This window comes from Onychostruthus taczanowskii, unplaced genomic scaffold, assembly GCF_017590055.1.
Source record: "Onychostruthus taczanowskii isolate IOZ18803 unplaced genomic scaffold, ASM1759005v1 scaffold23, whole genome shotgun sequence".
Taxonomy (NCBI): Eukaryota; Metazoa; Chordata; class Aves; order Passeriformes; family Passeridae; genus Onychostruthus; species Onychostruthus taczanowskii.
Genome location: NW_024499573.1, coordinates 12,266,368 through 12,290,286, shown reverse-complemented (window position 1 = coordinate 12,290,286; position 23,919 = coordinate 12,266,368). Strand labels below are relative to the sequence as shown.

The 23,919-nt window shown below is 40.6% G+C and overlaps 1 protein-coding gene across 3 annotated transcripts in view; it reads right to left on the bottom strand.

Annotated features, from left to right (window-relative positions):
- Nucleotides 1-5,330: 5,330 nt before the first annotated feature.
- The window catches only part of CADPS2 (calcium dependent secretion activator 2), a 280,371-nt gene continuing 261,782 nt past the window's right edge, over nucleotides 5,331-23,919 (bottom strand). For all 3 annotated transcript variants that reach the window (XM_041405503.1, XM_041405505.1, XM_041405506.1), the window contains 2 exons: nucleotides 9,995-10,099; nucleotides 5,331-6,284 (listed from right to left, as the gene is read on the bottom strand). In XM_041405503.1, coding sequence (XP_041261437.1) covers nucleotides 6,114-6,284; nucleotides 9,995-10,099 — 276 coding nt within the window. In that variant the 3' untranslated portion in view covers nucleotides 5,331-6,113. The remainder of the gene's footprint in view (nucleotides 6,285-9,994; nucleotides 10,100-23,919) is intronic.

The window sequence follows — 23,919 nt, the reverse complement described above, 5'->3', positions numbered from 1 at the left end:
AGTTACAGCGGGGGGAAGTGGACCAGCCGCCGTCACAGTTTATCACCCGACGATGGGGGAGATCCCGGCCGCCATCCTTTTGGGTGGGAATCTGCTGCTACCGCCACCCGCCCGGCTGCTGGGGTAGTGGACGCGGCTCCCTGGCCCGCCCGGCCCCGGCCCCCGTTCTGCTCTGCGGAGGGGCCGCGGAGCCCGGGTACGCCTCGCAGCAGCCTCGGGCTCTGAGGTTTCTGAAGCGAGGGCAAAGGCGCTTGGCCTTCCCAAGCTCTTAAGTTGTAACACGTTTTCTCCACTGGTAATTTCTCCAGTGGAAGAAAGTAATATAAATATATACGTGAATGTGTGTATATACCTTCTGAGACTATGTGTAATCTTCCCGTACAGTGAGGGTTTGTTGGCGTCCTTCTACAGCAGTTCCACCGCAAGCAAAATAATAAAGTATTGAGATTTGTAACTGAATCCATCACAAAAGAAAAACATTTAACGCTGACCCGCAAAATACAAGTGCTCCCGGAGGTAAAACAAAGTTTGGCAGTACAGTACATTTCGTACAGACCCCCCTAAATGGAAAACCAAACTGGTGCAAATTAAGCCTTTTCATGTATAAAGCCTTTAATCACATATAAACGAAATTACAAGTGACCCTCTAAAGCAGCGCTTCCGGCCCTCCCGTAATTCATGCGAGCGATTTGGCTAAGTGTGCCAGCTCCGAACGTGGACTGCAGCTATCACGTCTAATCTAATCAGTCCGCCTGTGAGGGGACCCGGCGGTGTCATCAACTCCAAAGGGCCCTTGGTGGAAGTGGCTGGGAGAGGCCAGCGGCAGCTGGAGCCATGAATGACACTTTCTCATTTGTTCCTTTCCCAGTTCAACAAATGTTTAGTCCCGTTACTGCTAAATGAACGCCTTGCGCTCTTTGGCTGGGGGAAGCTATTTATTTTTAAGATTTCTGAATAGGATCAGGAGCAATTAACTTATTTTTTGTTTCCATTTTCTGTGGGTGTGTTGGGAGGTAACCTGGAGCAAAGCGAGGAGCCGGTGGCTGTGTGGGCGCCTGTGTGCTGTATTCCCGGCACCGGGATACGCCGGGCTCGCCATGGCGACAGGGAGGTGTCCGCCGGACAGGGAGAGGGACAAAACCCCGCTCGTTTATGGCGGGGCCTGTTTCGATGCGCAGCTGCTGACAGATGGGGAGAAACCAAGTGAGAAACGTGAAAATAAGAACGAAAGTAGGAGTCGTGCCCTGTCGCAGCGGCCCCTGGACGGAGCCCGGGCAGGATTCCCCACCTTCTCGGCTGCTCGCTCGGAGCCCTACCCGGGAACAGACACAGGGGACAACTGAGCTACCCTCGGAACTGAGAGGGGAGGAGGGAGAGGTGGGCGCGACACGGCAATACACCTGCTGAGGCCGAGAGCTAACTTTTTGTGCGTGTGCGATTGATTTTTTTATTTGTTTAGCTGCATTTTCTCCCCAATCTCTGTTAAAGCAAGGTCCGCCCGTGCCGGAGGGAGGCCGGCCGCGCTGTCTCTGCGGGTCTCAGAGGGGTCCCGGGTTCCGTCCGCTCGGCACGGAGGAAGCCCCGCTCCCCGCCTGCCCGCCGCGCCGTGCGGCTCCCGCCGTCTGCTCCGCGCTCCTTTGCTGAGTCAAATATCTGACTCAACCCCCTTCGGTAGGTGCCTAAGGGGCATTCTCTGTGCAGGAACCCGTCTCACAGCCCTACATTCCCCCCCCCTCCCCGGCCCCCCGCACTCATCGCCATGTCCCTCGTGGAGCCGCACTTGCTGCCCACTCCGAAGTTGACACCGGTGCCCCGCCCGCCCTCTGCGCCGGAGGTCTGGTGGGTCTCAGGAGGAGTTTCCCAAAACCTGGAAACATCCGGCACCTGATCCAGCATCACCCGGGAGCCCGCGAAGCGTTGTTGTGGGTGCCATGTCCACAGGGCCAAGGAGGGAGAGAAGGAGGGAGGCCGCTTCCCTGGGCGCCCTCGATGAACAGCGGTGCCCCGGGAGCCACTCGCCCTCTCCCTCTGGCCGTTCCTCCAAAGCCGCGCGGGCTCCTGAGCCGGGGCTGCCCTCCGCCCGGGTCGGGTTTAAAGGGAGGGGCCGCTCCACAAGCACCAGTCTCGGCGGCCTCAAAGGGCGCGGCCTGAGCCGGCCGCTTTGCCCGTCTGGAGGTGGGATGCTCAGTGCCCCAACGTCGCCGCGGTGCTTCCCCCAGCCGCTGCCTTGCCTATCGCCTCCTTCGTCTGGGGTAAGCGACAGCGGAGGGCAGCGAGCTCTTGTCTCCAGGCACCCTTTGCCCGGAGCGGGAGAGCTGCGAGCACCGCTCTCAGCGGCGGCGCGCACCTGGCCGTGCCTTCTGATTCGACTTCTAAAGCCCCGTTTATACCACTAAGACTCAAGGGGAATGAATTAAACGAGACCGCTCCTGCCCCTTTCCTAAGGGCTCCCTGCACTCCGCTTAGGCAGCGTGGAGGTCCCCGTGGAGCCCCCTCAGCCCCGGGAGAGCGCGGCGGGCGGGCTGCCTCGCTCGGGAGCTCACAGCGGGGCCGTCCGCTCGGGACGGGCACGCAGCCTCGCTTAAACGCCTCAGTTAAGATGTAGAGGCGGCCCCTGCGCCCTCCCTCACCGGGCACTGCCCTCGCTGCCGGAGGCGACGGTCCCTAATGCTGGAGCTGTCACGCTGGTACTCACTGGCCTTCTCAAGCATCATGTTGGTTCACGGTTCCACAAATCTAGGTACTAAAAAAAAAATTATTTACATTCTGAAGAAATTAAAGGACATCTGAAGCACTGTTCTGTACCTGTCATCCATTGATGTCTGCTGTGCTGTGTCTTTAACAATCCTATACTTTGTGACTGAGTTAATTTCTCTTTCCCAAACATCTTGAAACTTCTTCATGGTTACCTAATCTGTGTTTGGTTGTTTTTTTTTTTTTTTTTTTTTTTTAATTCTCATAATCTTTGCTTTGAATTTTTGTTTGTTTGTTTAGCATTTCTTTACTCATCTCTATCTTACTGACAAATGTATCTTGCAAGTGCTGCATGCAGAAGAAATTGCATAGCAAAGTACTTGACACATGGGGTATATGTGTATAATGCTTTGTGAAATTTGAGTAACTCGGGCCCACTTCAAGCCATAAAAAGTCATAGTCTTGTCTTGCGCAGGTGGGTTTTTCCTTTTTTTTTTTTTTTTTTTTTTTTTTTTTTTAATTATGTCAGGATGTAGACAGGATTAACTGCTCCCTAAGGCATAGGGAGCTGGGGGGGGGACTCCCCTGGCTGCCTGGACAAGGCCCCACCAGTCAGGGCCAGTCCCACCACACCCAGTCAGGGAGCAGGGCAGAGGAAGAGGTGGTGGCAACTCAGAGACCAGATCATTAACATGTTTGTGATGGTCACAAAGCTCTCTAGTCGATCTCTGGATCAGGTTCTAGACAAACAGGGCCCATAAACAAGCACATGTGGGGCTGTAGCTGAGGTGAGAATCCAGCACTCCTCTTCCACCACTGGGGCAGAAGCTAGCAGCCTGAACAGAGCTGAGATTGAATCCCTGGACAGAAGCTGTGGCTGGGGGTCCCAGGTGAGGCCCATCAGGACCATGATGGCCCACAGACTCTTGAGGACCTGACAGGCGAAATTAATATAACCTACTCTGTAATCACTCAAATTGATAGGGAGAGTTGTTTGCCTCATCAGGAAATCCTTCTTGCCATGGGGGCAGCTTGGGACAGAGGAAAAGCCTCAAGGGGAGATAAGTGCAAATCACTGTTTCCCCAGGGCTTTTGGATAGCAGGGCTGGGCAGAGAGGCTAATGCCAGGTCACTCTGTGTTGAAGGACACAGACCCATCACTTACCTCCTGGGCTGTGCTGGTGACAGGCACTTCTGTCCTGGTGTTTCTAGGTCCCACTCCAGCTCTATTCTGTTAGTGGCTTGCTAAGGATAGTGTTCAATTTGGATATTGCTTCCTACTCTTGCGTTACCTTAGAAGTTTAAAAATCTAATGCCTTCTGGTGAAAGCTCTGTACACACCTGGCACAGCTCTGCACTTGGAGGCCTTGGCAAGCACTGCAGGGCCACTGAAGTGACACCTGCCTTTACCTCTTTACACCTAGCTTCTCTACAGGCACCTCTGCAGGGTCTGAGGAATGTCAGGATGGGGAGAGAGGAAGCAGGGAGACTTTTGCAGAGACAAAACTCCCTGTGTGCCTGACCGACACTGATCTCTCTGCTTCATTGGGTTTAGGAGGTGGGTGTTACACTGGACAGCCTGGCTTCCTCTGCACCCTGCTGTCTGCCACAGCCAGACTGGGGCTGAGGCTGCAGCTCCTGCCCAGGCACGTTATCCCTTGCCAAGTCTGGGTCTCAGCCAGAGCCCCAAATGGCCCTCCAAGCATCATCAGCTTCCACACACCAGCACAACCAGGACAAATGACAGGAAAGGAATATGCAATTATTTTACTGCTATCAAAACCTGAATCAGCCATCTAGCAGCCTGGTAATAGGTAAAAATAATGCTTGGGCTCCCTGTGCCTCCTTCAGCCCGGCAGAGATGGCGATGAAAAGCTGAGCAGAATGGTCTACCTTACAAGCTCCCAGTTCTTCCTTGTAGGTGAATTCACCTCAGCTCATGGGATGATTAGGCTGGTTTGCAATAGAAAGAAGTTGCCACTCAGGAGTTGCAACTGCTCTCCTAGGAGCACCCAGTGGAAGTGTAACTTGCCCTTCCCTGCTTGGCTGATCTTCCAAGTGTGCTGAAAGCCACTTTTCCCTGCAGCTCTCATTCTCAGTTCCTGCAGCCCTGCATGCTTGCAATAGACCCCTGGAATCCTACAGACTGTTCTTGCACAGAAACCTCACCTCAGCCTTGTAAACCCACAACAGTTCCTCGGCAAAGTCCCTTAGGTATAATGCTATGGCTCAACAAGGACCTTGACAACCTATTATTACTTCTCTGGGTGTCATCTGTGTTCTTTCTGATTTTGTGTACATAAGCTCAGGAATTAGTCATGCTCCCACAAAACAAACAACAACAACAAAAAAAGGCTGCTGTGTTTTTTGTAAGCTGTGTGAGTTTTGACTGATGAAAATTTGAATTCTTTCTAGTTCATCCTGAGGGCATCAAAAAGCAGGCAGTGGGCCCTGTCTGTTCATCTGCTACTGAGAGGTTTTTGTTTGCTTTGTTCCTTTATCAAGACATTGTGTCCTTGGGTACTTGTTTGCAATATATATCTACTCTATAAAAGAAACATATTTGCTATAAACCACTATGTAAATGAAGTAATTAAAAAACCTAATTCTCATGAGGAATCATACAATAGTTCAAATTGTTTGAAATACTGAAAACATCTTTTAATTGTAGAATTCTATACAAACTTGGGTAGATACATAAATGGCCACAACAGAATGTGTTCTTATTGCCTGAAAATTTTCACAGAAATACAAACATAGACGGCAAGCTTACTGACATCCAACAGGATGAGATATTTTTAAACTTGCAAAATGAATAGACATGACACTCCTAAGCAGTTTGTATGTGTTTGACTGTCCTTGAAGATCTTCTGCTTATATACCAACCTCAATATACAAAGAAGCAAGATTAAAATTTTTAATGCACATCACATAATAATGTAAAATTAAGCACAAAAAAAGGTGAACAAATTGTAATCCTGAAAATACACTATTTTTTTTACCTAGGGCATTGACTCATTCCAAGGATGATTTCCTGTATAGTTTAAGTAAGACACACATCTTGTTTCTGCACAGGACATCAATATCAGATGGAGATACAAGAATAAATGGTAGCAAACATAAGGGAAAGAAATGTAATCACAAGTGGAACTCAAACTCCATGCCAGTGTTGTTGCAGCCCTAAGCAAAGCTATACATAAAAATATGCTACAACCATTATTCTCAAAAAGTCCTTGGCACTTTTCCTCTGATAATCTTACTTTCTTTTTTTAATGGAGCAAGTTACATTTCTGCACCGATATCATAAGGCAAAACTATAAAAGCAATTACAAGGACAAGTTGCCAAAAAACCCCAAGGCAAAGATAAACCCCACCCTCAGACCATCACCCCCCAGCTCTGAATGCTTTGTGAAATAAAATCATCCCTCCTCCTCATCACTGTCTTTCATTGTAATGCCCTGAAGTCCTCCTGCATCCGTGACTGAGACTGTGGCCTCCTCGACAGTCAGGCGGCTGTGCACGGTGTCGTAGGTTTTACTGTTCAGCGTCCCCTCCAGCACGCCTTGCAGCCTGAAGTCTCGGTAGGTTTTCTGTGGCAAAAGTAAAACATCCTGAATTGGACTCCAGCAAGTCTGAGTACTCTTTCACGATACACTGGCCATTTCTAGCATGCCAGTGGCACACGTTTATTCCTCCTGCAGGTTAAGCACCAATCACCTTGATAACGATTTTGCGGTCTTAGTTTTTGGGCTGCGCGAGATTTCTACAAACTCTAGAGATTCTAATTTGATGGTCATTCCTTTAAGAGGTTGTATTTTGTGCTGCACCATACTCTAACTGCTGATTTCTCAGTAACTGCCATTTCTTTCATTTATTCAATAAGACACCAGCTGACAATTTTTCTAAATACCTATTGAAATGTGAATCTGGCTACAGGTAGTTCAGTTCTGTCACTGCATAGAAAATGTCTGACCTTTACCCCATAGTGTAATTTTATTTATATTTCTCTATACATCTATATGCCATATGTGGACAAATAATGATTATATATTACATTATAATACAATATATACTCTAATAATGAATACAGATTATGATCTATACTGTACAGTGTCAGAACTTCTGAGGTGACTACCTAGTTAATTTACATTCTAAGTTCTCTACATCTTGATTCGCATCTACACTTTTTTTTCATTTCAGAAAATTTTGTTTTCCTGATATTCATCTTTTCTTTCTTCTTTGTTTTTCCATCATGTAAAAATTTTGAGTGGAATTGTATTATTCATCAATGCTATGTTCAAGTAAGTACGTGGAAAAATCACCTATGTACTCTATTTTTAAATTGTAACATATGTGAAATAATCTTTCCTTATGTTACCCTTAAAGGCTTAAAAAGGACAAGTTGATCTAGGCTGTTTCTTGTTTTGTGTATGCTATCACTACAAATTCTCAGTGTTTTGCGAGAGAATATGGGGAAAAGAAAATGGAAGATAATTAAGGGCTATCAGGCCCATTCCTTTGCCTGAGGAGTGCACATACAACCCTTAAAGAAAAATATTTCACTCAAAACTTCAGAGAACTGCAAAAGACCACTCTTAAAATGGGTAATATTCAGATAGAAGATTTTTTTTCTGCTACAGTGATGATTATTTAAACCTTGTTTGAATCACTGCGACTGAGATTTATTTGACTTTCACAGGTCAGCGTCAGAGTCAATGGATGCAGCTTATGTTTTGCTCACACACTCCTGTGAGTACCCCGCCTGGTCTTTTTCAAGTGTCACCATTGCATTCCCTTTTTATAACACTGTGCATTCAATTTGCTTTGATGCTGTTAACAGGTCCTACAGCAATTTCCTTCACTTTTACATTGTATTCTTCCCATTCTCAGACCAGCACTCTGGGGTTCAGACATTGCTCTTATCTTGACATAGTTTTGCAGGATAATAATGTTCACTTCCAAGCTTAATTTTTCATTTCTCCCTAACTTTCTTGGTCCTTGACCCTTCTTTAGTCACATCCCTCTGCACGTGTCTCAGACATCTAATGAAACCCTTATGCCATCATAAGCCTTTAAAGAGAATAAAGGGAACAATGTTTCTTCTTCTAGTCTTTCTTTATAAGGCCACTACTCTGGTTGCATCCAAATCCAAAATAATTATATTTCTCTTACTCATCCTGTGTCCTTCAAGAATGACCTCCTACTTATCTGAGGTTTTATTGGTGTTTTTTCTTTTCTTTATTAAAAAAAAATATTTTTAAGAGGTGACAGGAGCAATATAGATTCCTACGGGTTTTTTTCTTTGTTTTGTTTGTTTATTTTTTTCCTAAAACAAACAAAAATGCCTTCATTCACTCTATTTTGGAGGAAAAGTGTGCTTCCCCATGTCTCTCTGCAGCTGGGCTGCAGCAGGAGAAGTTTCTTCGGATACTCTTCTTGAACCATTGTTTTGTATTTCCCAACAGACTCCTGTCTGCTGAGTTCCTGTTTTACCAGCTCTATGTTCACCCACCAAAACTTTCTGTTTTCCAGAACCAATATGATTGACATCTTCTTCAGTATTTGATATCCACAGAAGGTGCCACGGAATAACACAGTTGGAACTTACATGCAGAGCAAACCAGGTATATATATGGGTACAGAAAGGCCACTGCCAGAAGCAGGGTTCCCACCTCCAGCAGGAGCCTCCCCCTTTGGAACAAGGCTAACCAGTGTGCCAGGAGGCAGGTTGGCAGTGCTGCTCATTCACCTGAAATTCAGTTTTGTAAGAGTTTCCTTTAATCCTTTAAAGTGGTATTTCTCTTGTACAATTTAGCCTGCCCATCCTTAGATCTCATGGGGCACAGGTTTTAGATCCTCTAACACCTATTTTCTTCCTCAGAGGATGATAGCTACCTTGGAAAGGGACTTTTTACAAGGGCATGGAGTGATAGAACAAAAGGGAACAGATTCAAACTGAGAGTAGGTTTAGATTAGATATTTGTAAAAGTCTTTACTGTGAGGCTGGTGAGGCACTGGAACAGGTTGCCCAGATAAGTTGTGGATGCCCCCTCCCTGGAAGCCTTCAAGGCCAGGCTGGGTGGAGCTTTGAGCAGCCTGGTCTAGTGAGAGGTGTCCCTGCCCATGGCAGAGGGGTTGGAACTAGATAATATTTAAGGACCCTTCCAACCCAAACCATTTTATGTTTCTGTGATTCATTTGAGAATAGCTTTAAACTCTTCACAAGAGCCATACATTTTAACAAGGATCAGCAAACTGCTTTTGCCTTTGGGCACACAATCAAGTGAAGAGCCAAATCCTGCTCCCAGAGAAATCAGTTAAGGTCAAAACCAGCAAAGCTAAGCTTGAGTGCTTCAGGGAGCCATCATTGTTACAACTGTTTTCTTGCATTTCTCTCTGTTCCGTTCCTTTTTGCTAGTGAATCCTGAAAGCAGCAGTTGCAATTCCAGTGACCATGAATTAAGATGCTCCTGACTTTATAGTCTTACATGAAATTAATGAGAAAATTTTTTTAAGAAATCAAGGTCACCACTGACAACAGGTGTTTCTTATTTCACATTTGTACAGATAACAAGAATGTCCAAAGTTAAACAAGACAGAATTAAAAGGAAAAAAAAATCTGAAATGGTTTTCTGTCTCTTGCCTAAGGGTATCAACTAAGATCTGAAAAGGGATTTAGGAGCAAACTTTCTTTTATGTAGGTTAACCCATAATTGCCTGTTGCGAGGCATGTTACACTCTGCTTGGAAGCATTTGACATTGGCCAATGTAAATGACTGAGGACTGAAGAGAAGGGATTGCTATTTCTATTGATACTTATCCCCGAGTATGAAAGATTAGAAAATGTTATTTAATACATTGAATACTGTTTTCAATTAAGCCCAGTAATTACATGTGCACAGAAAAGAAAATAGTTCCTATTTTTAGGAGAAGGGGGAAAATGGAGAAGGAACACTATTGAAATTATTCAGGTAAAGCAAAAAATTGGTAACAAGACAAATAATAATTTAGTAAGAATAATCATACAGCAATGCTGTACAGCTAGCTCCAAATTTCCTTGCAACTACCTAATTGTCCCCAAGTCTAGAATTTATAACAAATACAAGTGCACATATAATTAACATTAAGGGGTTCAATGAGTTATTTTACTCCTGGAATTTGCTACAACTGTGGGATAAAAAATGCCAACCTAAACCCACATATTTTCTAAGTTTTGGGTTGATCATCCATGTCATTACTTTATTACTTTATTACTTTTCTCTCTGTACTATGCAGTCTAATGCAAACATATTTTATTTACCTTCACTATCTTGATGAGAGTCTTCAGCTGGTAGATGTGAAGCTGAACATCTAATCTGTCAGTCAACCACATGCATATGACTTTCATGGAGTTGCTATACCATTGCTGAAAAAAAGGATAAAAAACCCAACAACAAACATCACCAAATAACCCTGCAGTATTCATTTAACAGATTTGGTAATGAGAGGTAATGAAACACTTCGAAATGATCACAGATCAGCACTCGAAGTCAACAATGATATAATTTCCTGTTATGAGAATTGCATGGGTCAGTAGGAAATCAAATAACTTGACCTAAACCATTCTTTACATGAATTAGCACCTGCCATTTTATCTTTCAGTTACAACATATTCAAGCAAAATAGTGTTATGCACTTTGCTATCTGTCAGTGAGAATGGATATTAAAGATACAATTACAGGAGAGAATTGACAGCTAAAACAGCCAGGATAGAAACAGGGAGGGTATCTTGAGAGAGAATTTACAATAAACAGATTTTTCAATCCAGACAGGAAAACAGCACCAGAGAATAAGAAACTTGTCTTTTCTCATCTCTCTTTTTTTTTTTTTTTTAAATCACTTCATCATTAAGTAAAAAATATCAAAAATCCCTGGAAACTGTTTTTAAATATGATCAAGACACCACTCCACCCTTCTCAAAATAACCATATTAAGGTTTTGGTTTACATTAATTACTAATTATAATTACAGCCTACCTTATTTACTTTTTATGTCTTAGGCATGGGTATGTTTTCACTCAACACTTCACAAATGGATGGGTTAAGAATAAGCCCTCTGCTGTTGGTGTCTATGTTACTGTAAAAAAATGCTCAGTTCCAAATAGCTACTCTAATAGTTCTTTCACATTAACTGGATTAGAAGAGATTTTACTAAATATAGTTGTATCATTTTTTCCCCTCCTGTAAAATCACAACCAGATGTCATTTAGTCAAACTGTAAAAAACAAGGGATTTATTTTTTTTTTTTTACATTTTAACAGTGAGAGATTAAAAGAGTTTGTGTCATAGCTGTGTTTCTAGTCTCTTTTCCCACAGGAAAGAGGCTTAAATTATTTTATAATACAATTTCCTGTGTCTTTGCAAAATACAGAGATATGCAAAGAGAGGAAATCGTGCATATTTAAAAATGCAGCATGTTAGACAAGGTATATTTTGTGACAGTAATTCAAAGGACGTATCTAACATGTCTCATTATCCACTTCCACATAAACAAACAAAAAAAATATATATATACTGAAAATATGAAGACAAATTACTTGCTACTGGATGTAACAAAATAAAGAAATAGAATTCTTCCTTCAAAATGTAAGCTTTCTGTAAAAACTTGAAAGACATACAATAAATAACTTCAAATACCTCTTCCTTACAGGGAACAGTCTCACCACATTAGACCTATCAGTTTTAAGAGAAGTCTGAAATTAGATATTCATATAATAATTCTTCTGGGTTTTTTTTGGTATGTGTTAAATTATATTTTAATTGTAAATCACTGAAAATAAATTACTTTTATTTTTTAGAGTTTCTCCTATTAATTTACTATTTTACAAAAGGGAAAAACGCACTACAAAAAAGGCAGAGCTACATATTTCATAAAAGTAGTTTGATTTAGTCACTAAATTGTGGGACTGATTAGATATCCATAAAATACTGTTTTTAGATCACTGAATGACATTCTTACCCTATTTACATTATTTCATCCCTAACATGCATGATGGTATTGATTTCCTTTGTATGTACCTGCAAAGTATTTTTAATGTGACAGATTTGTTACTAAGTGGTAAACTATATGACAGGTGTTGTATGTATACAGATGTCTAGAAAATGAAATACAATTGTGCCTATTAATTGGGGAACTCTGTTGATCTAAATAAACATAAAGATTCCTACATCAAACATTCTACCCAAATGCAATAAGATAAGCCAAGAAATTATAATATAACTCAGACCTTACTGTTTTTAATTGTAAACATAATCCTGGTAAAGAGAATTATTTTAGTAGGGGAGCTTTTTGAAAACTGATATTCTCCAGTAATGTATTTGTTATATATATTTTTTTTATCAAGTAGAACACAGAATGGGCTCAAACTTGCTCAGACAAGCAATGTACAGACAGGACTGAAAATTCTGAGACCGAATTTCCCATGCAACAATACTGAACAGTGACAGATTACTGACAATAGACTGTTCCAGTTTTCTGGCAAAATGTTTTAATGCCCAACCAGGAAACTTATTTAAGATGGATGCAGTAAAACTTCGACTCTACATACCTGTGATATTTTTATATGCACTGAAAACAAAGCTAAGACATTGGAGGAAATTAATTCTCTACTCAACTTTATGTACGAAAGCAATATAATATGTTTTCCTGACTAGTGCCAATGCATTAAACTTTCAGTACAAATGTTAAATTTGGTCATTGTGAAATGATACTACAGTACTTGCTCTTCTGTCAACATGCCTTGTTCAGAAAAAATATGACTGCTGTTTTATTAGAACAAAAGTATTTTTATTTTTTAACAGTATTTTTAATAACAGTCACATCCAGTATATTTGTAGAATTCTCCCAGAGGTACTTGTGGGTAGGATTCTTGTTTATGAATGGTCTTATATCCACTAGTTTTGAGGACTTAGTGTAGGCTGAAGCCACATAAACTTAAATCTGCTGGACTCCATAACAAGAAAATAAAGATTTCCCTATAACTTATTTTTGAGTCTGTTAAAAAGCACAGCACTGCAAATTCCTCTCAGAGAATTTGGCCATTCTCTGAGAGGAATTTGCCAAGGCCACACATTTTTACAACCATGAGCATGTTAGAGAGGCAGAAATGGATGTCTTGTAACTGATGGGAACCTATTGCAAACCCCAAAACTTCAGTGATTGGATAATTGTTCTGAGATCACCCAGTTAAAACATCAGCTACAGCAACAACAACAACAACAACTGCTCTTAACCAGTTTTAAGCAAAAGTAACTTTCCCATTAGTAACAATAGCAGTGAAAGCACAACGCATCTCTTGCAATGTTCATTATTTGGTACTACTGCCACATTATTTGCTGTTGTCTATGCAAGAGTAAAGCAGTAAGTGCTTATTATACATTTTTTCCAAATCAGCAGATAACAGCAGCAAACCACTTTAACAAAAATGTTTGCCTCGCTATTTCCTCCTCTCTCCTTATTCACAGCCCATCCAGCTCCTGTAAGGGCATGCATTACTCACTTCATTTTCCTGAGATACCTCTTTCAAAGTAAAAAATAAGAGAAAAGGAAAGGCTAGGGTTGACTCTGTGAGACCCCTGTATTTATTCACACTTATTGTGCATGACTGTACACTGGTAAATCATATTAGCAGCCCGTCTCCCCATCAAGCTGCTACTTGCTTTCCAGCCCTGGGAAGGTTCAACAAATCAACAGGAGCACGGAAAACAGAACATCAGTCTAATCTAGTGTTTAAGGTGAAGTTTTCAAACCCAATCTAAGAAGATCTTTAGAGCAAGCAACAAGCTGAAGGGCTCAGAAGGTGGTATTGACAATGAAAGAGTGTTGAAATATTGAGAAGCGCAGCACTTGTGCATTTTTAATAACAAGAGGGTCAACAAGGACACAGCTCCCTCAGTGCCAATAGTTGCCACACCAGGGCTATAAACGCTCTCAGTTCATCAGATTTCTTAAACAGTTCATCAGCTTTCTTAAACACCCTAAACCCCCTCAGCAGACCTTTAGTCTTAAATTAACAAACCAAAGCAATGAAAGAGGGTGCAGCTTGAATGGCCAGCATTGATCCCCAACGGGGCTCGGCGCAGCTACAGGCACTGAAAAACTCGTTCCATTGTCAGGAGGAATTGACAAACCTCCTCGCCTAAATAGTCCAGCTCAGACGGGCTGGAGGCACGCAGCTGTAAAGGGCTCCCCTCGCCCCGCTCCCAGCGCTCACAATGCGCCAGGCATGAGCTCTTTGTCAGGCCCAGACTCTGCAATTTTCTAACAAGGATTAAAGTTGTTTCTCGGCAGGGCTAGTGAAAAGCGATTTAGCAACATACCGTGCTTTCTTCAGGCAAGTTAAAGAGAAGTAGTTAAGGAATTTCATTATTCTGCTGACCGGTGGAAACACAAAACAAATATAATAAATATTCACCACCTTTCTGGGTGCCTGAGCTATAATATTCGCAGAACGGTTCAATTAAAAATAACACTTATTGGCTGAAAGCAACCACTTCAAATTTATTTTTGAAGATTTATAAAAAGGTGCAGCTGTTTGCCACCTGGAAGGAGGCTCAATACATAGCAATACACAATGGCTTAGTCCTTCTGGGGCTGGTATCCCTAACGCCTAAGCCACAAGACCCCGTTGAGTTTCTATACCTTGACTGCTCTTGATAAATGGGCATTGTCATAATGCTTTCTCCACTGAGTTTAGCAGGGGAACAGCTTTTCTAGGAAGTGCACTTTATGTTCCTGCGGAAGCCTTTATTGCACTATTGATCAGGAATTTAGTCGCTCAGACAACAACAGGATGTTTCTACTTCCTTCAGCTTTACTTGCCCTACCAGAAACAGTAACAAAAAGTGTATTTCTCACTAAAGACACTGAACACTAAGTGCAGCATAAGATAAAATGAGAAAATAATTATGAGCTAATGCAAGACAAAACATGAGCATGTTAAAACTTAAGTGCTAAAATGCCTAGTTTTTATTAAAGATCAATGCTGCTATATTGCTTCAAGTTTATGATAGAGAGCACTACAAGCATGGAACTTTTAGGACATTTAAAAAATAAATAAATTATTTCTTAAAAATGCCAACAGCAAAAGCTGAAAAAAGATTCTGATTTAAGTCTCATAATTTATTTCCCTTTTTGCAAAATATGAGTAGTCATACTGGTTGCCTTTGTTGAATGTTAAAGACAATGAGGGACACAAATATCATTCATAGTGTTTTTGAAAATACTCAGAGGTTTAGAAGTTATAGCTGTATTTTCATTAGGTGGAGATATCATCCACTTAAACGAGGATTTTTACCTCAGCAGTGATGAGTTCATACACTCTTCTGAAAGCTAACAAGTCATGGTAATTCTGAAAGCACCACCCAAGTCAAGGGGGGGGTCCTCATGATGCCACCACATTTATTCCTTTTGCATCTTTTTTCCCCCTAGGAACTTCTATTTAAGATAAACTAAAAGAAATTAAAATTAAACTAAGTATGAGTGGAAAATCCATGGAGTTGACCTTGTTGGAACCACGGGGTCAGCAGGAAGGACAAACAAATGAAGCCTTTTCCCTATATGAAAAAAAATTCCAGATATTTAAAAGTCCTTGATCTGGAAAATGCCAATCACAATATTGACTAAATCAATATTGTGTCAAATGTAAAAACTCTATTCCCCACTTTGCTACAGTCCATTCCTACATTTTCATTCAAGGACTTGTCCAGAAGTCTTCCCATTGCTGTGTCACGTATTTCTGCTGCAATGCTCCTGCGCTCCCTCTTGAGCTCCTCCTTTGCTCCAAGCCTCTGACACATTCCTCTTTCACCTCACCAGTGTCTTACACTCCTAATGCTTGGCCCCATTTATCCAGGAGCCTTCCTGGAAACATCTCAGGCTTTCATCCAGCTTCTGTGTTTTGCTTCCTCCTCTGGGTCTGGAATGCTAAGTCATGTTTTGAACTTTGTCTCAGGAATGTGCAAAAATGTTGACAGCCTAAATTACAGGTATATGTATCAGGAAAGGAGAGGTGAGAAAGGAATCAGACACCACTGTCTGCTTCAACACTCATACTTCTGATACAAGATTTTCTAAGTTTAGTGATTTGAAATGACAAACTCTGTTTGGGTACTCGTGCCTCCCCCTTTTAAATTTTTCCTGCCCTCCCCACCCTCCAACCCCCATTTTTTGTTTTTGGTTTTTTAAAAAATCTGATTCTAGTAGATTTAAGAACTTGCTTCTTGCACACTGCTTGGCCAAGGAAGAAAGGTTTTCTTTCTTCCAGTAGGATGCTTCCTTTGGCTTTCTTTTGCCTTTCCTTCTTTTTTTGTGCCATTACTCCAACCTCCCAGGAAGCTCAGAAAGCATTTTGTTTTTCTTAAGAACAAATACTTTAGTCTCTAGCCAGTCTCTTTGCTGCCTATTTGAATGAAGGATTCGCACTGCCACTCCCAAAGCAATCAGGGGAAAGGGAAAGGAGCTCAACAGAAAAAGGAACCCAAACCTTGTTCAGGAAAGACCTTGTTCAGAAAGACTTTCGACAACAAACAAGTGAACAGTTGTTGGATGGGATATTTTGATGATAAAAGGAAACAAAATTAATTTTCAGAAATCAATAACAAGATGAAAAGAAAAGCCATGGCTCATTTAAAAGCATATTAAGCATCTTTGAAATTCTTGATCAAAAAGGATATATAGTTCTGAAAAACCAAAGAACATCTAACGTATGAAAAGCTTATCTTTTAGAAGGAAAGCAATTTTTTTATATTTTTGGCTTCTAATTAGAAGATGGCTAGTTGCTACAGAACTGCTGCCAAATGACAAATAAAGATACACTTTTAATGCAAAATATACAGTACTCATATTCATATACAGTACTGTATTTCATACTGGTTGTCAAACAGAAATTTACAATATTTATGCTACTTTATAATGTCTGTGACCTTCATTTTTTTCCTGCCTTCTTCACATACGGCAGATAAGCTGAAAAACTGGAAGTTTGCAAAATCAGACACACGTAACTTCCTTCCATATCTGGACATATGTGATTTTACAGTTCTGATTTTACACAGTAGGTACTAGCATGATGCTCATGACTGTGAGAGACTAACAGTATAAACAGCTTCTCTGCTCCACTCTGGATACGCACTGCATCTGTGAACAAAACTTCATAGGTTATTCTGGTGCTAAACTCTGTGGAGGAAACACTGTCAGTCTTGCTACACTGTGTTGTGTTGCAATTTGGGTATATCCACAAACATCCTCCAAGGCACAGAACGGGGAACATCACTTGAGTGACCCTGAAATGAAAGCCAGCTTGGATCCTCAAAATAAACAAATTAACATAATGCAAAATGACCAAGTTGTTACTCATTATAACACTTGCCTCTTGCTATCAGGCTCTAGTTTCAAAAGCCCTACAAATGTATTTAGCTGTACAAATGCTAAGCAGTCTTCCTAAGTGAATGCCTGACATTATAGAATCATAGAATGGTCTGAGTTGGAAGGGAAATTAATGATAATTTACTTCCAATCCTCCTGCCATGGGCAGGGATGTCACCCACCAGACCAAGCTGCTCAAGATCCTATCCAACCTGACCTTCAACACTTTCAGGGATGGGGCATCTCCAGCCTTTCTGGGTAACTTGTTCCAGTGCCTCATTACCCTCTGAGTAAGTACTTTCTTTCTAACATCCAATCTAAACCTACACTCTTTCAGTTTAAAACCTCTGCCCCTTGTTGTGTCTCTATAAAAAGTCTCTCTCCCTCCTTTTTATAAGCCTCCTTATTGTACTGGAAGGCTGCTCTAAGGTCTCAGGTCTCCCTGGAGCCTTCTCTTTTCCGGGTTGAACAAACCCAGCTCTCCCAGCCTGTCTGCACAGCAGAAGTGTTCCAGCCCTTGTATCATCTTTGTGGCCCTCAGTAAGGCTAAAGGTCTGGGTTCACCCTGTGTGTAAGGTATGCAATCAAAACACCCATCTCTGCTTTAGCCCACTCATCCAGAACTCCCTGGGGACTTCTCACTCCCTGCAGTGAGATATCATTACAGGGACCACAGGAGACCTCCTGTTAGCTGCATTCCTCCCTTAAAGTAAGAATATTCTTCATCTCAGTACCAAAAGTAAGATAGGCTGAAACTGAGTCAGAATCTGTGCTGTAGCTTTTACACTCACTTCAGTACTTTTTGTCCTAGAATCTTCTACTTAGACTCCCTGCTCCCTGTGGACCGAGGTCAAGTACATATTTTTATTACAGTATTTAAACCATCCTGAGTTCTTCTGAGTGAGTATTTACAGGCAGCTCATTTGTTTCCACCTCATCAATCCTGACTCATCCATTTACTCTTTATGTTATTGCAGTGCCATGTGACAGAGCTGGATGTAGCTGAGAAGCTGGCAGGGAGATGCACACTGCTGCACCTACTCCTCTCTTACACCACAGCAACTGGGCACTACACTGGCTGCCCCAATGTGGAGCAGAGGTCCAGCCTCCTGCCTCCCTCTTGCTTCTCTCCTCCCCTTTCTCTTTGGATGAAATGTCCTTGGACTGGGCAGGTGCCTGGTTTGCTCCCTTCCATCCTGGACCTTGTTGCCCATGAACACTCTTTCAGCTATGTAAATTTTACAGCTGTGTTGGGGTGGTTTTTTGAGCTGATTTTTATCTGCACTATTTTTACTTTTTTTCCTTGCTCTTTTAGTGCAGTATAATGCAAAAGAAAGTCAGTGTAATGTAAATTAAGAAAATATACCTTGAAACACCTGAAAATTATTTAAAGAAAATAATCTCTATATAGTTCAACACTTCTGCGCATTTAAATCAGCACTAAAGCTTTGGCTTCCCATGACTGAACAGGTGAAGAAGCTCTTTCCACTTACAAATCTGTGTCAGAGCACTCTGCAGCATCCTTATCTATTCTGATTTGTAACATAGCAACCTCTTTCTGTTATGTCTGACTCGTTATAGTAAAACCAGATTATTCTTATGGGTTCTGGCACTATTTTTCTTGTAATGTGGTCAAAAATGTGGTTGTGTGCCTATTTGTGAACACTTATGAAGAGTTTTGTTTTACTTTCCTTTTTCAACTAAGCTTGACCCAAATGCAATACAAGTATAAACATCAAACCTGTAAGTAAGGTTTGAGAAGCCACAAGGTTCTCCTGCTGTTTATACGTGTGTGAATTACAGTACATCAAGAAATCAATATTCCCTAGATGGTGCTTGTGCCTGGCACTTCATGGTGAACAAACATTAGGTAAGACAATACAAATGGTACAATCCTTATTGATTTCCCTTGACTGTGTAGAATGTGAAAGCTGCAGCCACAGTTAACACTTACTGACAGCCTCATCTAAAGTTTCGGTGCTATTTTATATTTTTATAGTTGTCCATGCTCAATTGATTCTATTAAGTTGCTAGACACATTTCAAGCCATCTAGGTAAGAAGAAAAAGTGCAGTGCCTGGAATGAGATGCTGCTACTTTGTGCCTAAGTGGGATAAAAAGGTTAAAGGACTAAATTGGGCCTGGATGTTGGAAGAAGCTCTCTTTTATTAGGCAGAATTGTTATTGTTTTTAGTGAATGGATATTGTGAGTGATGGATAGATCCATATAACTAAGTTAATAAATGAATGAACAGTATGTACCAGAAATGCATATGGGGAAACCATACCGGAAGCTCCCAGTATTACAGACCTTCCCCAAACAAACAAGCAAAAACCCCTTGTGGCTCTATTTGATTGAAAAACTTCCCCCAGGGGAAAAAAAAAATCAGATGGGTTTTAAAATATTAAGTTTAGGATTTTTTTTCTCCTAATTTTTCCTGTTGTGACTTGTAACACCCATTTAAAATTGCTTTTTAAGAGCAATTTATACATTGTTCATTTCCTTTCCAAAAAAGTGAGCTTCTCAAACAAGTCAGGGAACTTAGGGGGAAGGGCCTATAAGGAATTCTGAATATCAGGCTATGAGATTTAGTGCCCTAAAAATAATCTTCTATTTTCCTTTTATACCCAGAGAGCACTTTTAGCAAGATATCAGAATATCTATTTCATAGTTTCTTACTTCCCAGCTGGAAAAATTTAATATGATTGAATTGGTGTGAAAAAGGTGTCAGACATCCATTCCATGAATACTAAATGCACACTGGACTATGGGCTACTTAATGTCTTGGGAAAAGAATTTCTGTATCTTTTAGGGTTGTGTGGTACACAACAGAGTGGAAATTCAGGAATTAAGAATGGCATAAAGAATGAAGACGTGAAAGTGTATCATATCAAAGCCATATAAAATACAGTCATATTATGTCATTGTGTTTCTCTAGAGAAAACACTATCAGCTGCAGTATAAAACAGCTTACAAAGTGCTGAATATTCTGATCCTGAAGCAGGAAACTCTGAAGCACATGCTTCACTTTAAGTGTGTTGTGGTCGTACTGATTTCAACAGTACTGAGCTTTGCTGCAGTCATAGCAGCACAATCAGCACCCTCCAAGAGTGGGCACATTTTTTTCTCAGCATAATCCAGAAAAAAAAAAATCAGAGAAAACTTCTACACTATATGAAAACACAGGGAGGTTACACTTTTCAGATTTCAAACGAACTTTTTTTCTTTTATAGAGATTGCTACCTTGAAAAATAAGGGGAGTCTATTTGAAAACATCAGGAATAATTTAGTGAACTTTAAAAAGACTTTGAACAGTAAGTTTGCAAGACGTTGCTTCCATCTTGCAGAAGAGTTTCCTATATTTGAACATGTCAATATAATTTACTTTTTCAGTGACACTGCCTAGAGTTTTCTTTAAAATTCTTTTACCAAAAAAGAAGCAACTGTTTCAAAATGACAAAAAATTCTGTTAGATCATGAGACAACTACAGAGTGGTTTTCATATCACGAGCTTTCTATTTCCCCTATAAAATAAGAGACGTAATTAAAGATGAGTTAAGACTTTGGTGAAAATCTAAAGAGCATCGGCAAATCTGAGCACTGCTCAGCTTTTCAATTGCTTTTCTACTTCTCAGTTCTTTTAAATGGTTTTCTATGGCAGGAACATTTTTCTTAATTAGTCACAGCTAATTACTGTTCTGGCATAGACAAGTAATCAGAAATGTCAGAGCTGCAAGGCTACATCTCCCTAATCCTTTGATAATAATTTAGCCTCCTGGGAGGGCCTCAAGCTGCGGTAAGTAGTGGCTGACAATAAGGCAAAATTAGGTGGGCAGCAGACCATTAGGATAGAAAAATAAAAAGCACTACCAAATCCTGCTGAGCACCATCAGGCAACTAACTACACTGCCAGATGAGGTGCCTGTTTAAGCCTGTGTTGTTAATTAGCTGATTCTACCAGACCTGCCACATATGTCCAGGTGCATCATGCAAAGATGCGTATTTCTGGGTTTGTGCCAAAGGACAATTTTGCACTGTGATCAAATTTCAAGAATCTGAGAAAGAAGCCCACATATTTCTTGAAGATTACTCTGAGTTATCAAAGAAATAAGAAGATCAACAAGCTACAATCCATTTTTGTTGAGTATTTTTTTAAGTAATTAGGCACGGTCCTCTCATGTTTCTCAGAGGTTAATACAAACACAGCTTTTGATTCAAATGTGGCCTTTAACCAAGCAGACCTTTTGTCAAATCACACACTTGCAAATAATTACATAACAACAAAAGTGAAGATTACTTATTAAAATTAGCGTGACATGAAGTAATTTGAGAATAAGGAAAAAACCCCACAATTGAAATTTTCTAGAAAAACATTGTTGAATACTAAATACTACAAAAATAGGGCTTTTGAGGTAGACATAAGCAGCACAAGGTGTTGGTACTACTGAAAACTCAATTTAAATTAAGTGTTCCTCTGTTCTGTGTAACACCATGACTTGCACATTTTTAAACACATTTTTTTGTAATAGGTCAGAAAATCTATAGAAATTAGGCAATTGAATAAAGCATTTGGCAAACAGAATGAATGGCAAACAGAAATTAGTCAGATGAGTACTTCATATCTCCATTTAGCCACTAAGCAAAGCATATATCTTAATAATCTTTGAAGAATAATTAAGATCTCAAATAATCTGAAGTACATCATTGAACTTGAATTGTTCCATCTCAGCTACTAATGGAAAATGACTGGAATGGGATAAATTACTAATGGATAATGGTTGAAATATGGGAACACCACTAGCATTTAATAAACATTCCAGACAAAAGACAAGCAGTTTTTCAACAGAAAAAGAATATCCCATTACATCTGAACCCTTGAAATACAAAAGCCAAAACCAGCTATGTAAATCTGGAGTGCTTAAGCTTTTAAACTGGTTATGAAGACGCTCAGTCTTTCTGCACTCCAAAGACAGTTGTATGAGTTCCCTGCCATACACAACTCCTACACAGCTTGTTGAATTGCTACCATGCACGAGGCCACAGCCTCCAGGAAGTCCTCCCACACGGGCAGTCCCTGCAAAGCCAGCAGGAATACTGCATCACACCACATCAGTTTAGCACCCAGAGGAGATGGGCAACATCTGCTCACAGGTGCCATCTTGTACAAGATAACTGTGGGCACCACTTTGCCCACACCACCTCTCCAGTGCTCACCTCTCCAGGATGTGCATGCTGACTATTTTACATGTTTATAGTACACTTGGGAAGAGGTTTCCCAGAAATTGCAGTCTAAAAAAAATTGGAAACCCTTTCAGTTGTATCAATGGCTGAACATGGATGCATTAAAGCTGTTCTCTGAAACCATTCTTTATTTCCCAGAGCAGCAATCACTTATTGCATAAAGATTTCACTGCATGTATAGTCTCCATAAAACTGTAATCATACATCTGTTTACACCATAAGTTTTCCACAACAGACACAAATACAACCTGTTAGATAACGCTCTCAATGGAGAGAAGGAATCTGAAGCAAAAATGTCCGGAATGACTCTTTTTGAATATCCATACTTCACATGCAATTCACAGGTACAAGGAAGTGAGAATCTACCCAGGTGGCACTTAGGAACTAAGAAAGTAATTATTGCATCGATGTTTTAACAGAGCTGTATGTAAAATTAAAAAAATGCTTTTCCAAGAGGTTTGTCAACAAAATCCAGTTTTGTTTAAAGGAAATAGTTTTTAAATTTACAAGTCTGATGTATATTAAAATGCTCGGGAGTTCAAGATTTATTAGTCCCACCTTAAAAATTCTAGTAAAACATGAATCTAAGTCTAGTCAAAGGGAATAGCCTGGCATGTTTATGGACACAGCACTGCATTTATTAATGTTAATGGTAAAAGGCCTATTGATTTTGAGAAGGAAAAACCAGATCCCATGGAATTTCTAAAACCTGATATTTTTGTGATCAGATACACAGCACTATTTTTTGATAGGCCGCACAGATGCTCTTACATTATCTATGAAATGGATTATCTTTATAATAAGTGTGGTGTTAATAATAATTAGTAATATTCCCTATTTATTTTAGTTTTGTGCAATTATATTCTAAATATTTATTTTTTTCCATTCACCAACTTGATTTACTGTCTTTTCTGAAAACAAGCAAACAAGTATTTCAAAAATTATTTACAAAAAAATAAAACTAAAGTAATATACTGTTTCTAAAACATTAACCCAAAGCTACTGTAGAGCTTAATCATATGCAATAGTTTATAAACATTTCAAGTGCTCTTTAAGAAATGTGATATTAAAAACAAATAAAAACTACTCTTCATCCCCTTTGTGCCCTCAACTATAAGTTGTTTACTGCATGAGAGTAGGAGAAAAATGTCCTGAATCCCTGTGACAGAAGGAATTTGACAAGTAAAATTCTCAGCTAATTTTAGGAAGAAGACCATGTCCCATACTGCAAAGGAAGGCAAAAATTCCGATGTACTGACAAAGTGAAAAATCTTTGTGAGTTCAAACCTGTTGACTAGTTTTGAGAACAGGAAGGCTGCACACTGACCTGGGAGAGACCAATGCTTCCAGGAGCACCTGGACATATTACTCTGCCTGCTGTCCATAGTCCTTCTGGAGGAGGTAAGATTTAAATGGTTTTAAAATGGTGCAGAAAAAACTACCAGCCCAGTCTTTTGTCGGCCACTGGAGATTTGAACCTTTTTCATATTTAAGGGTTCATATCACAAGCTGAAGTTCCATTCTACTTATTTTCATATTTTTGTATAGCAGGGCACTGCTTTTACAGGCTTACCTAACACTGCC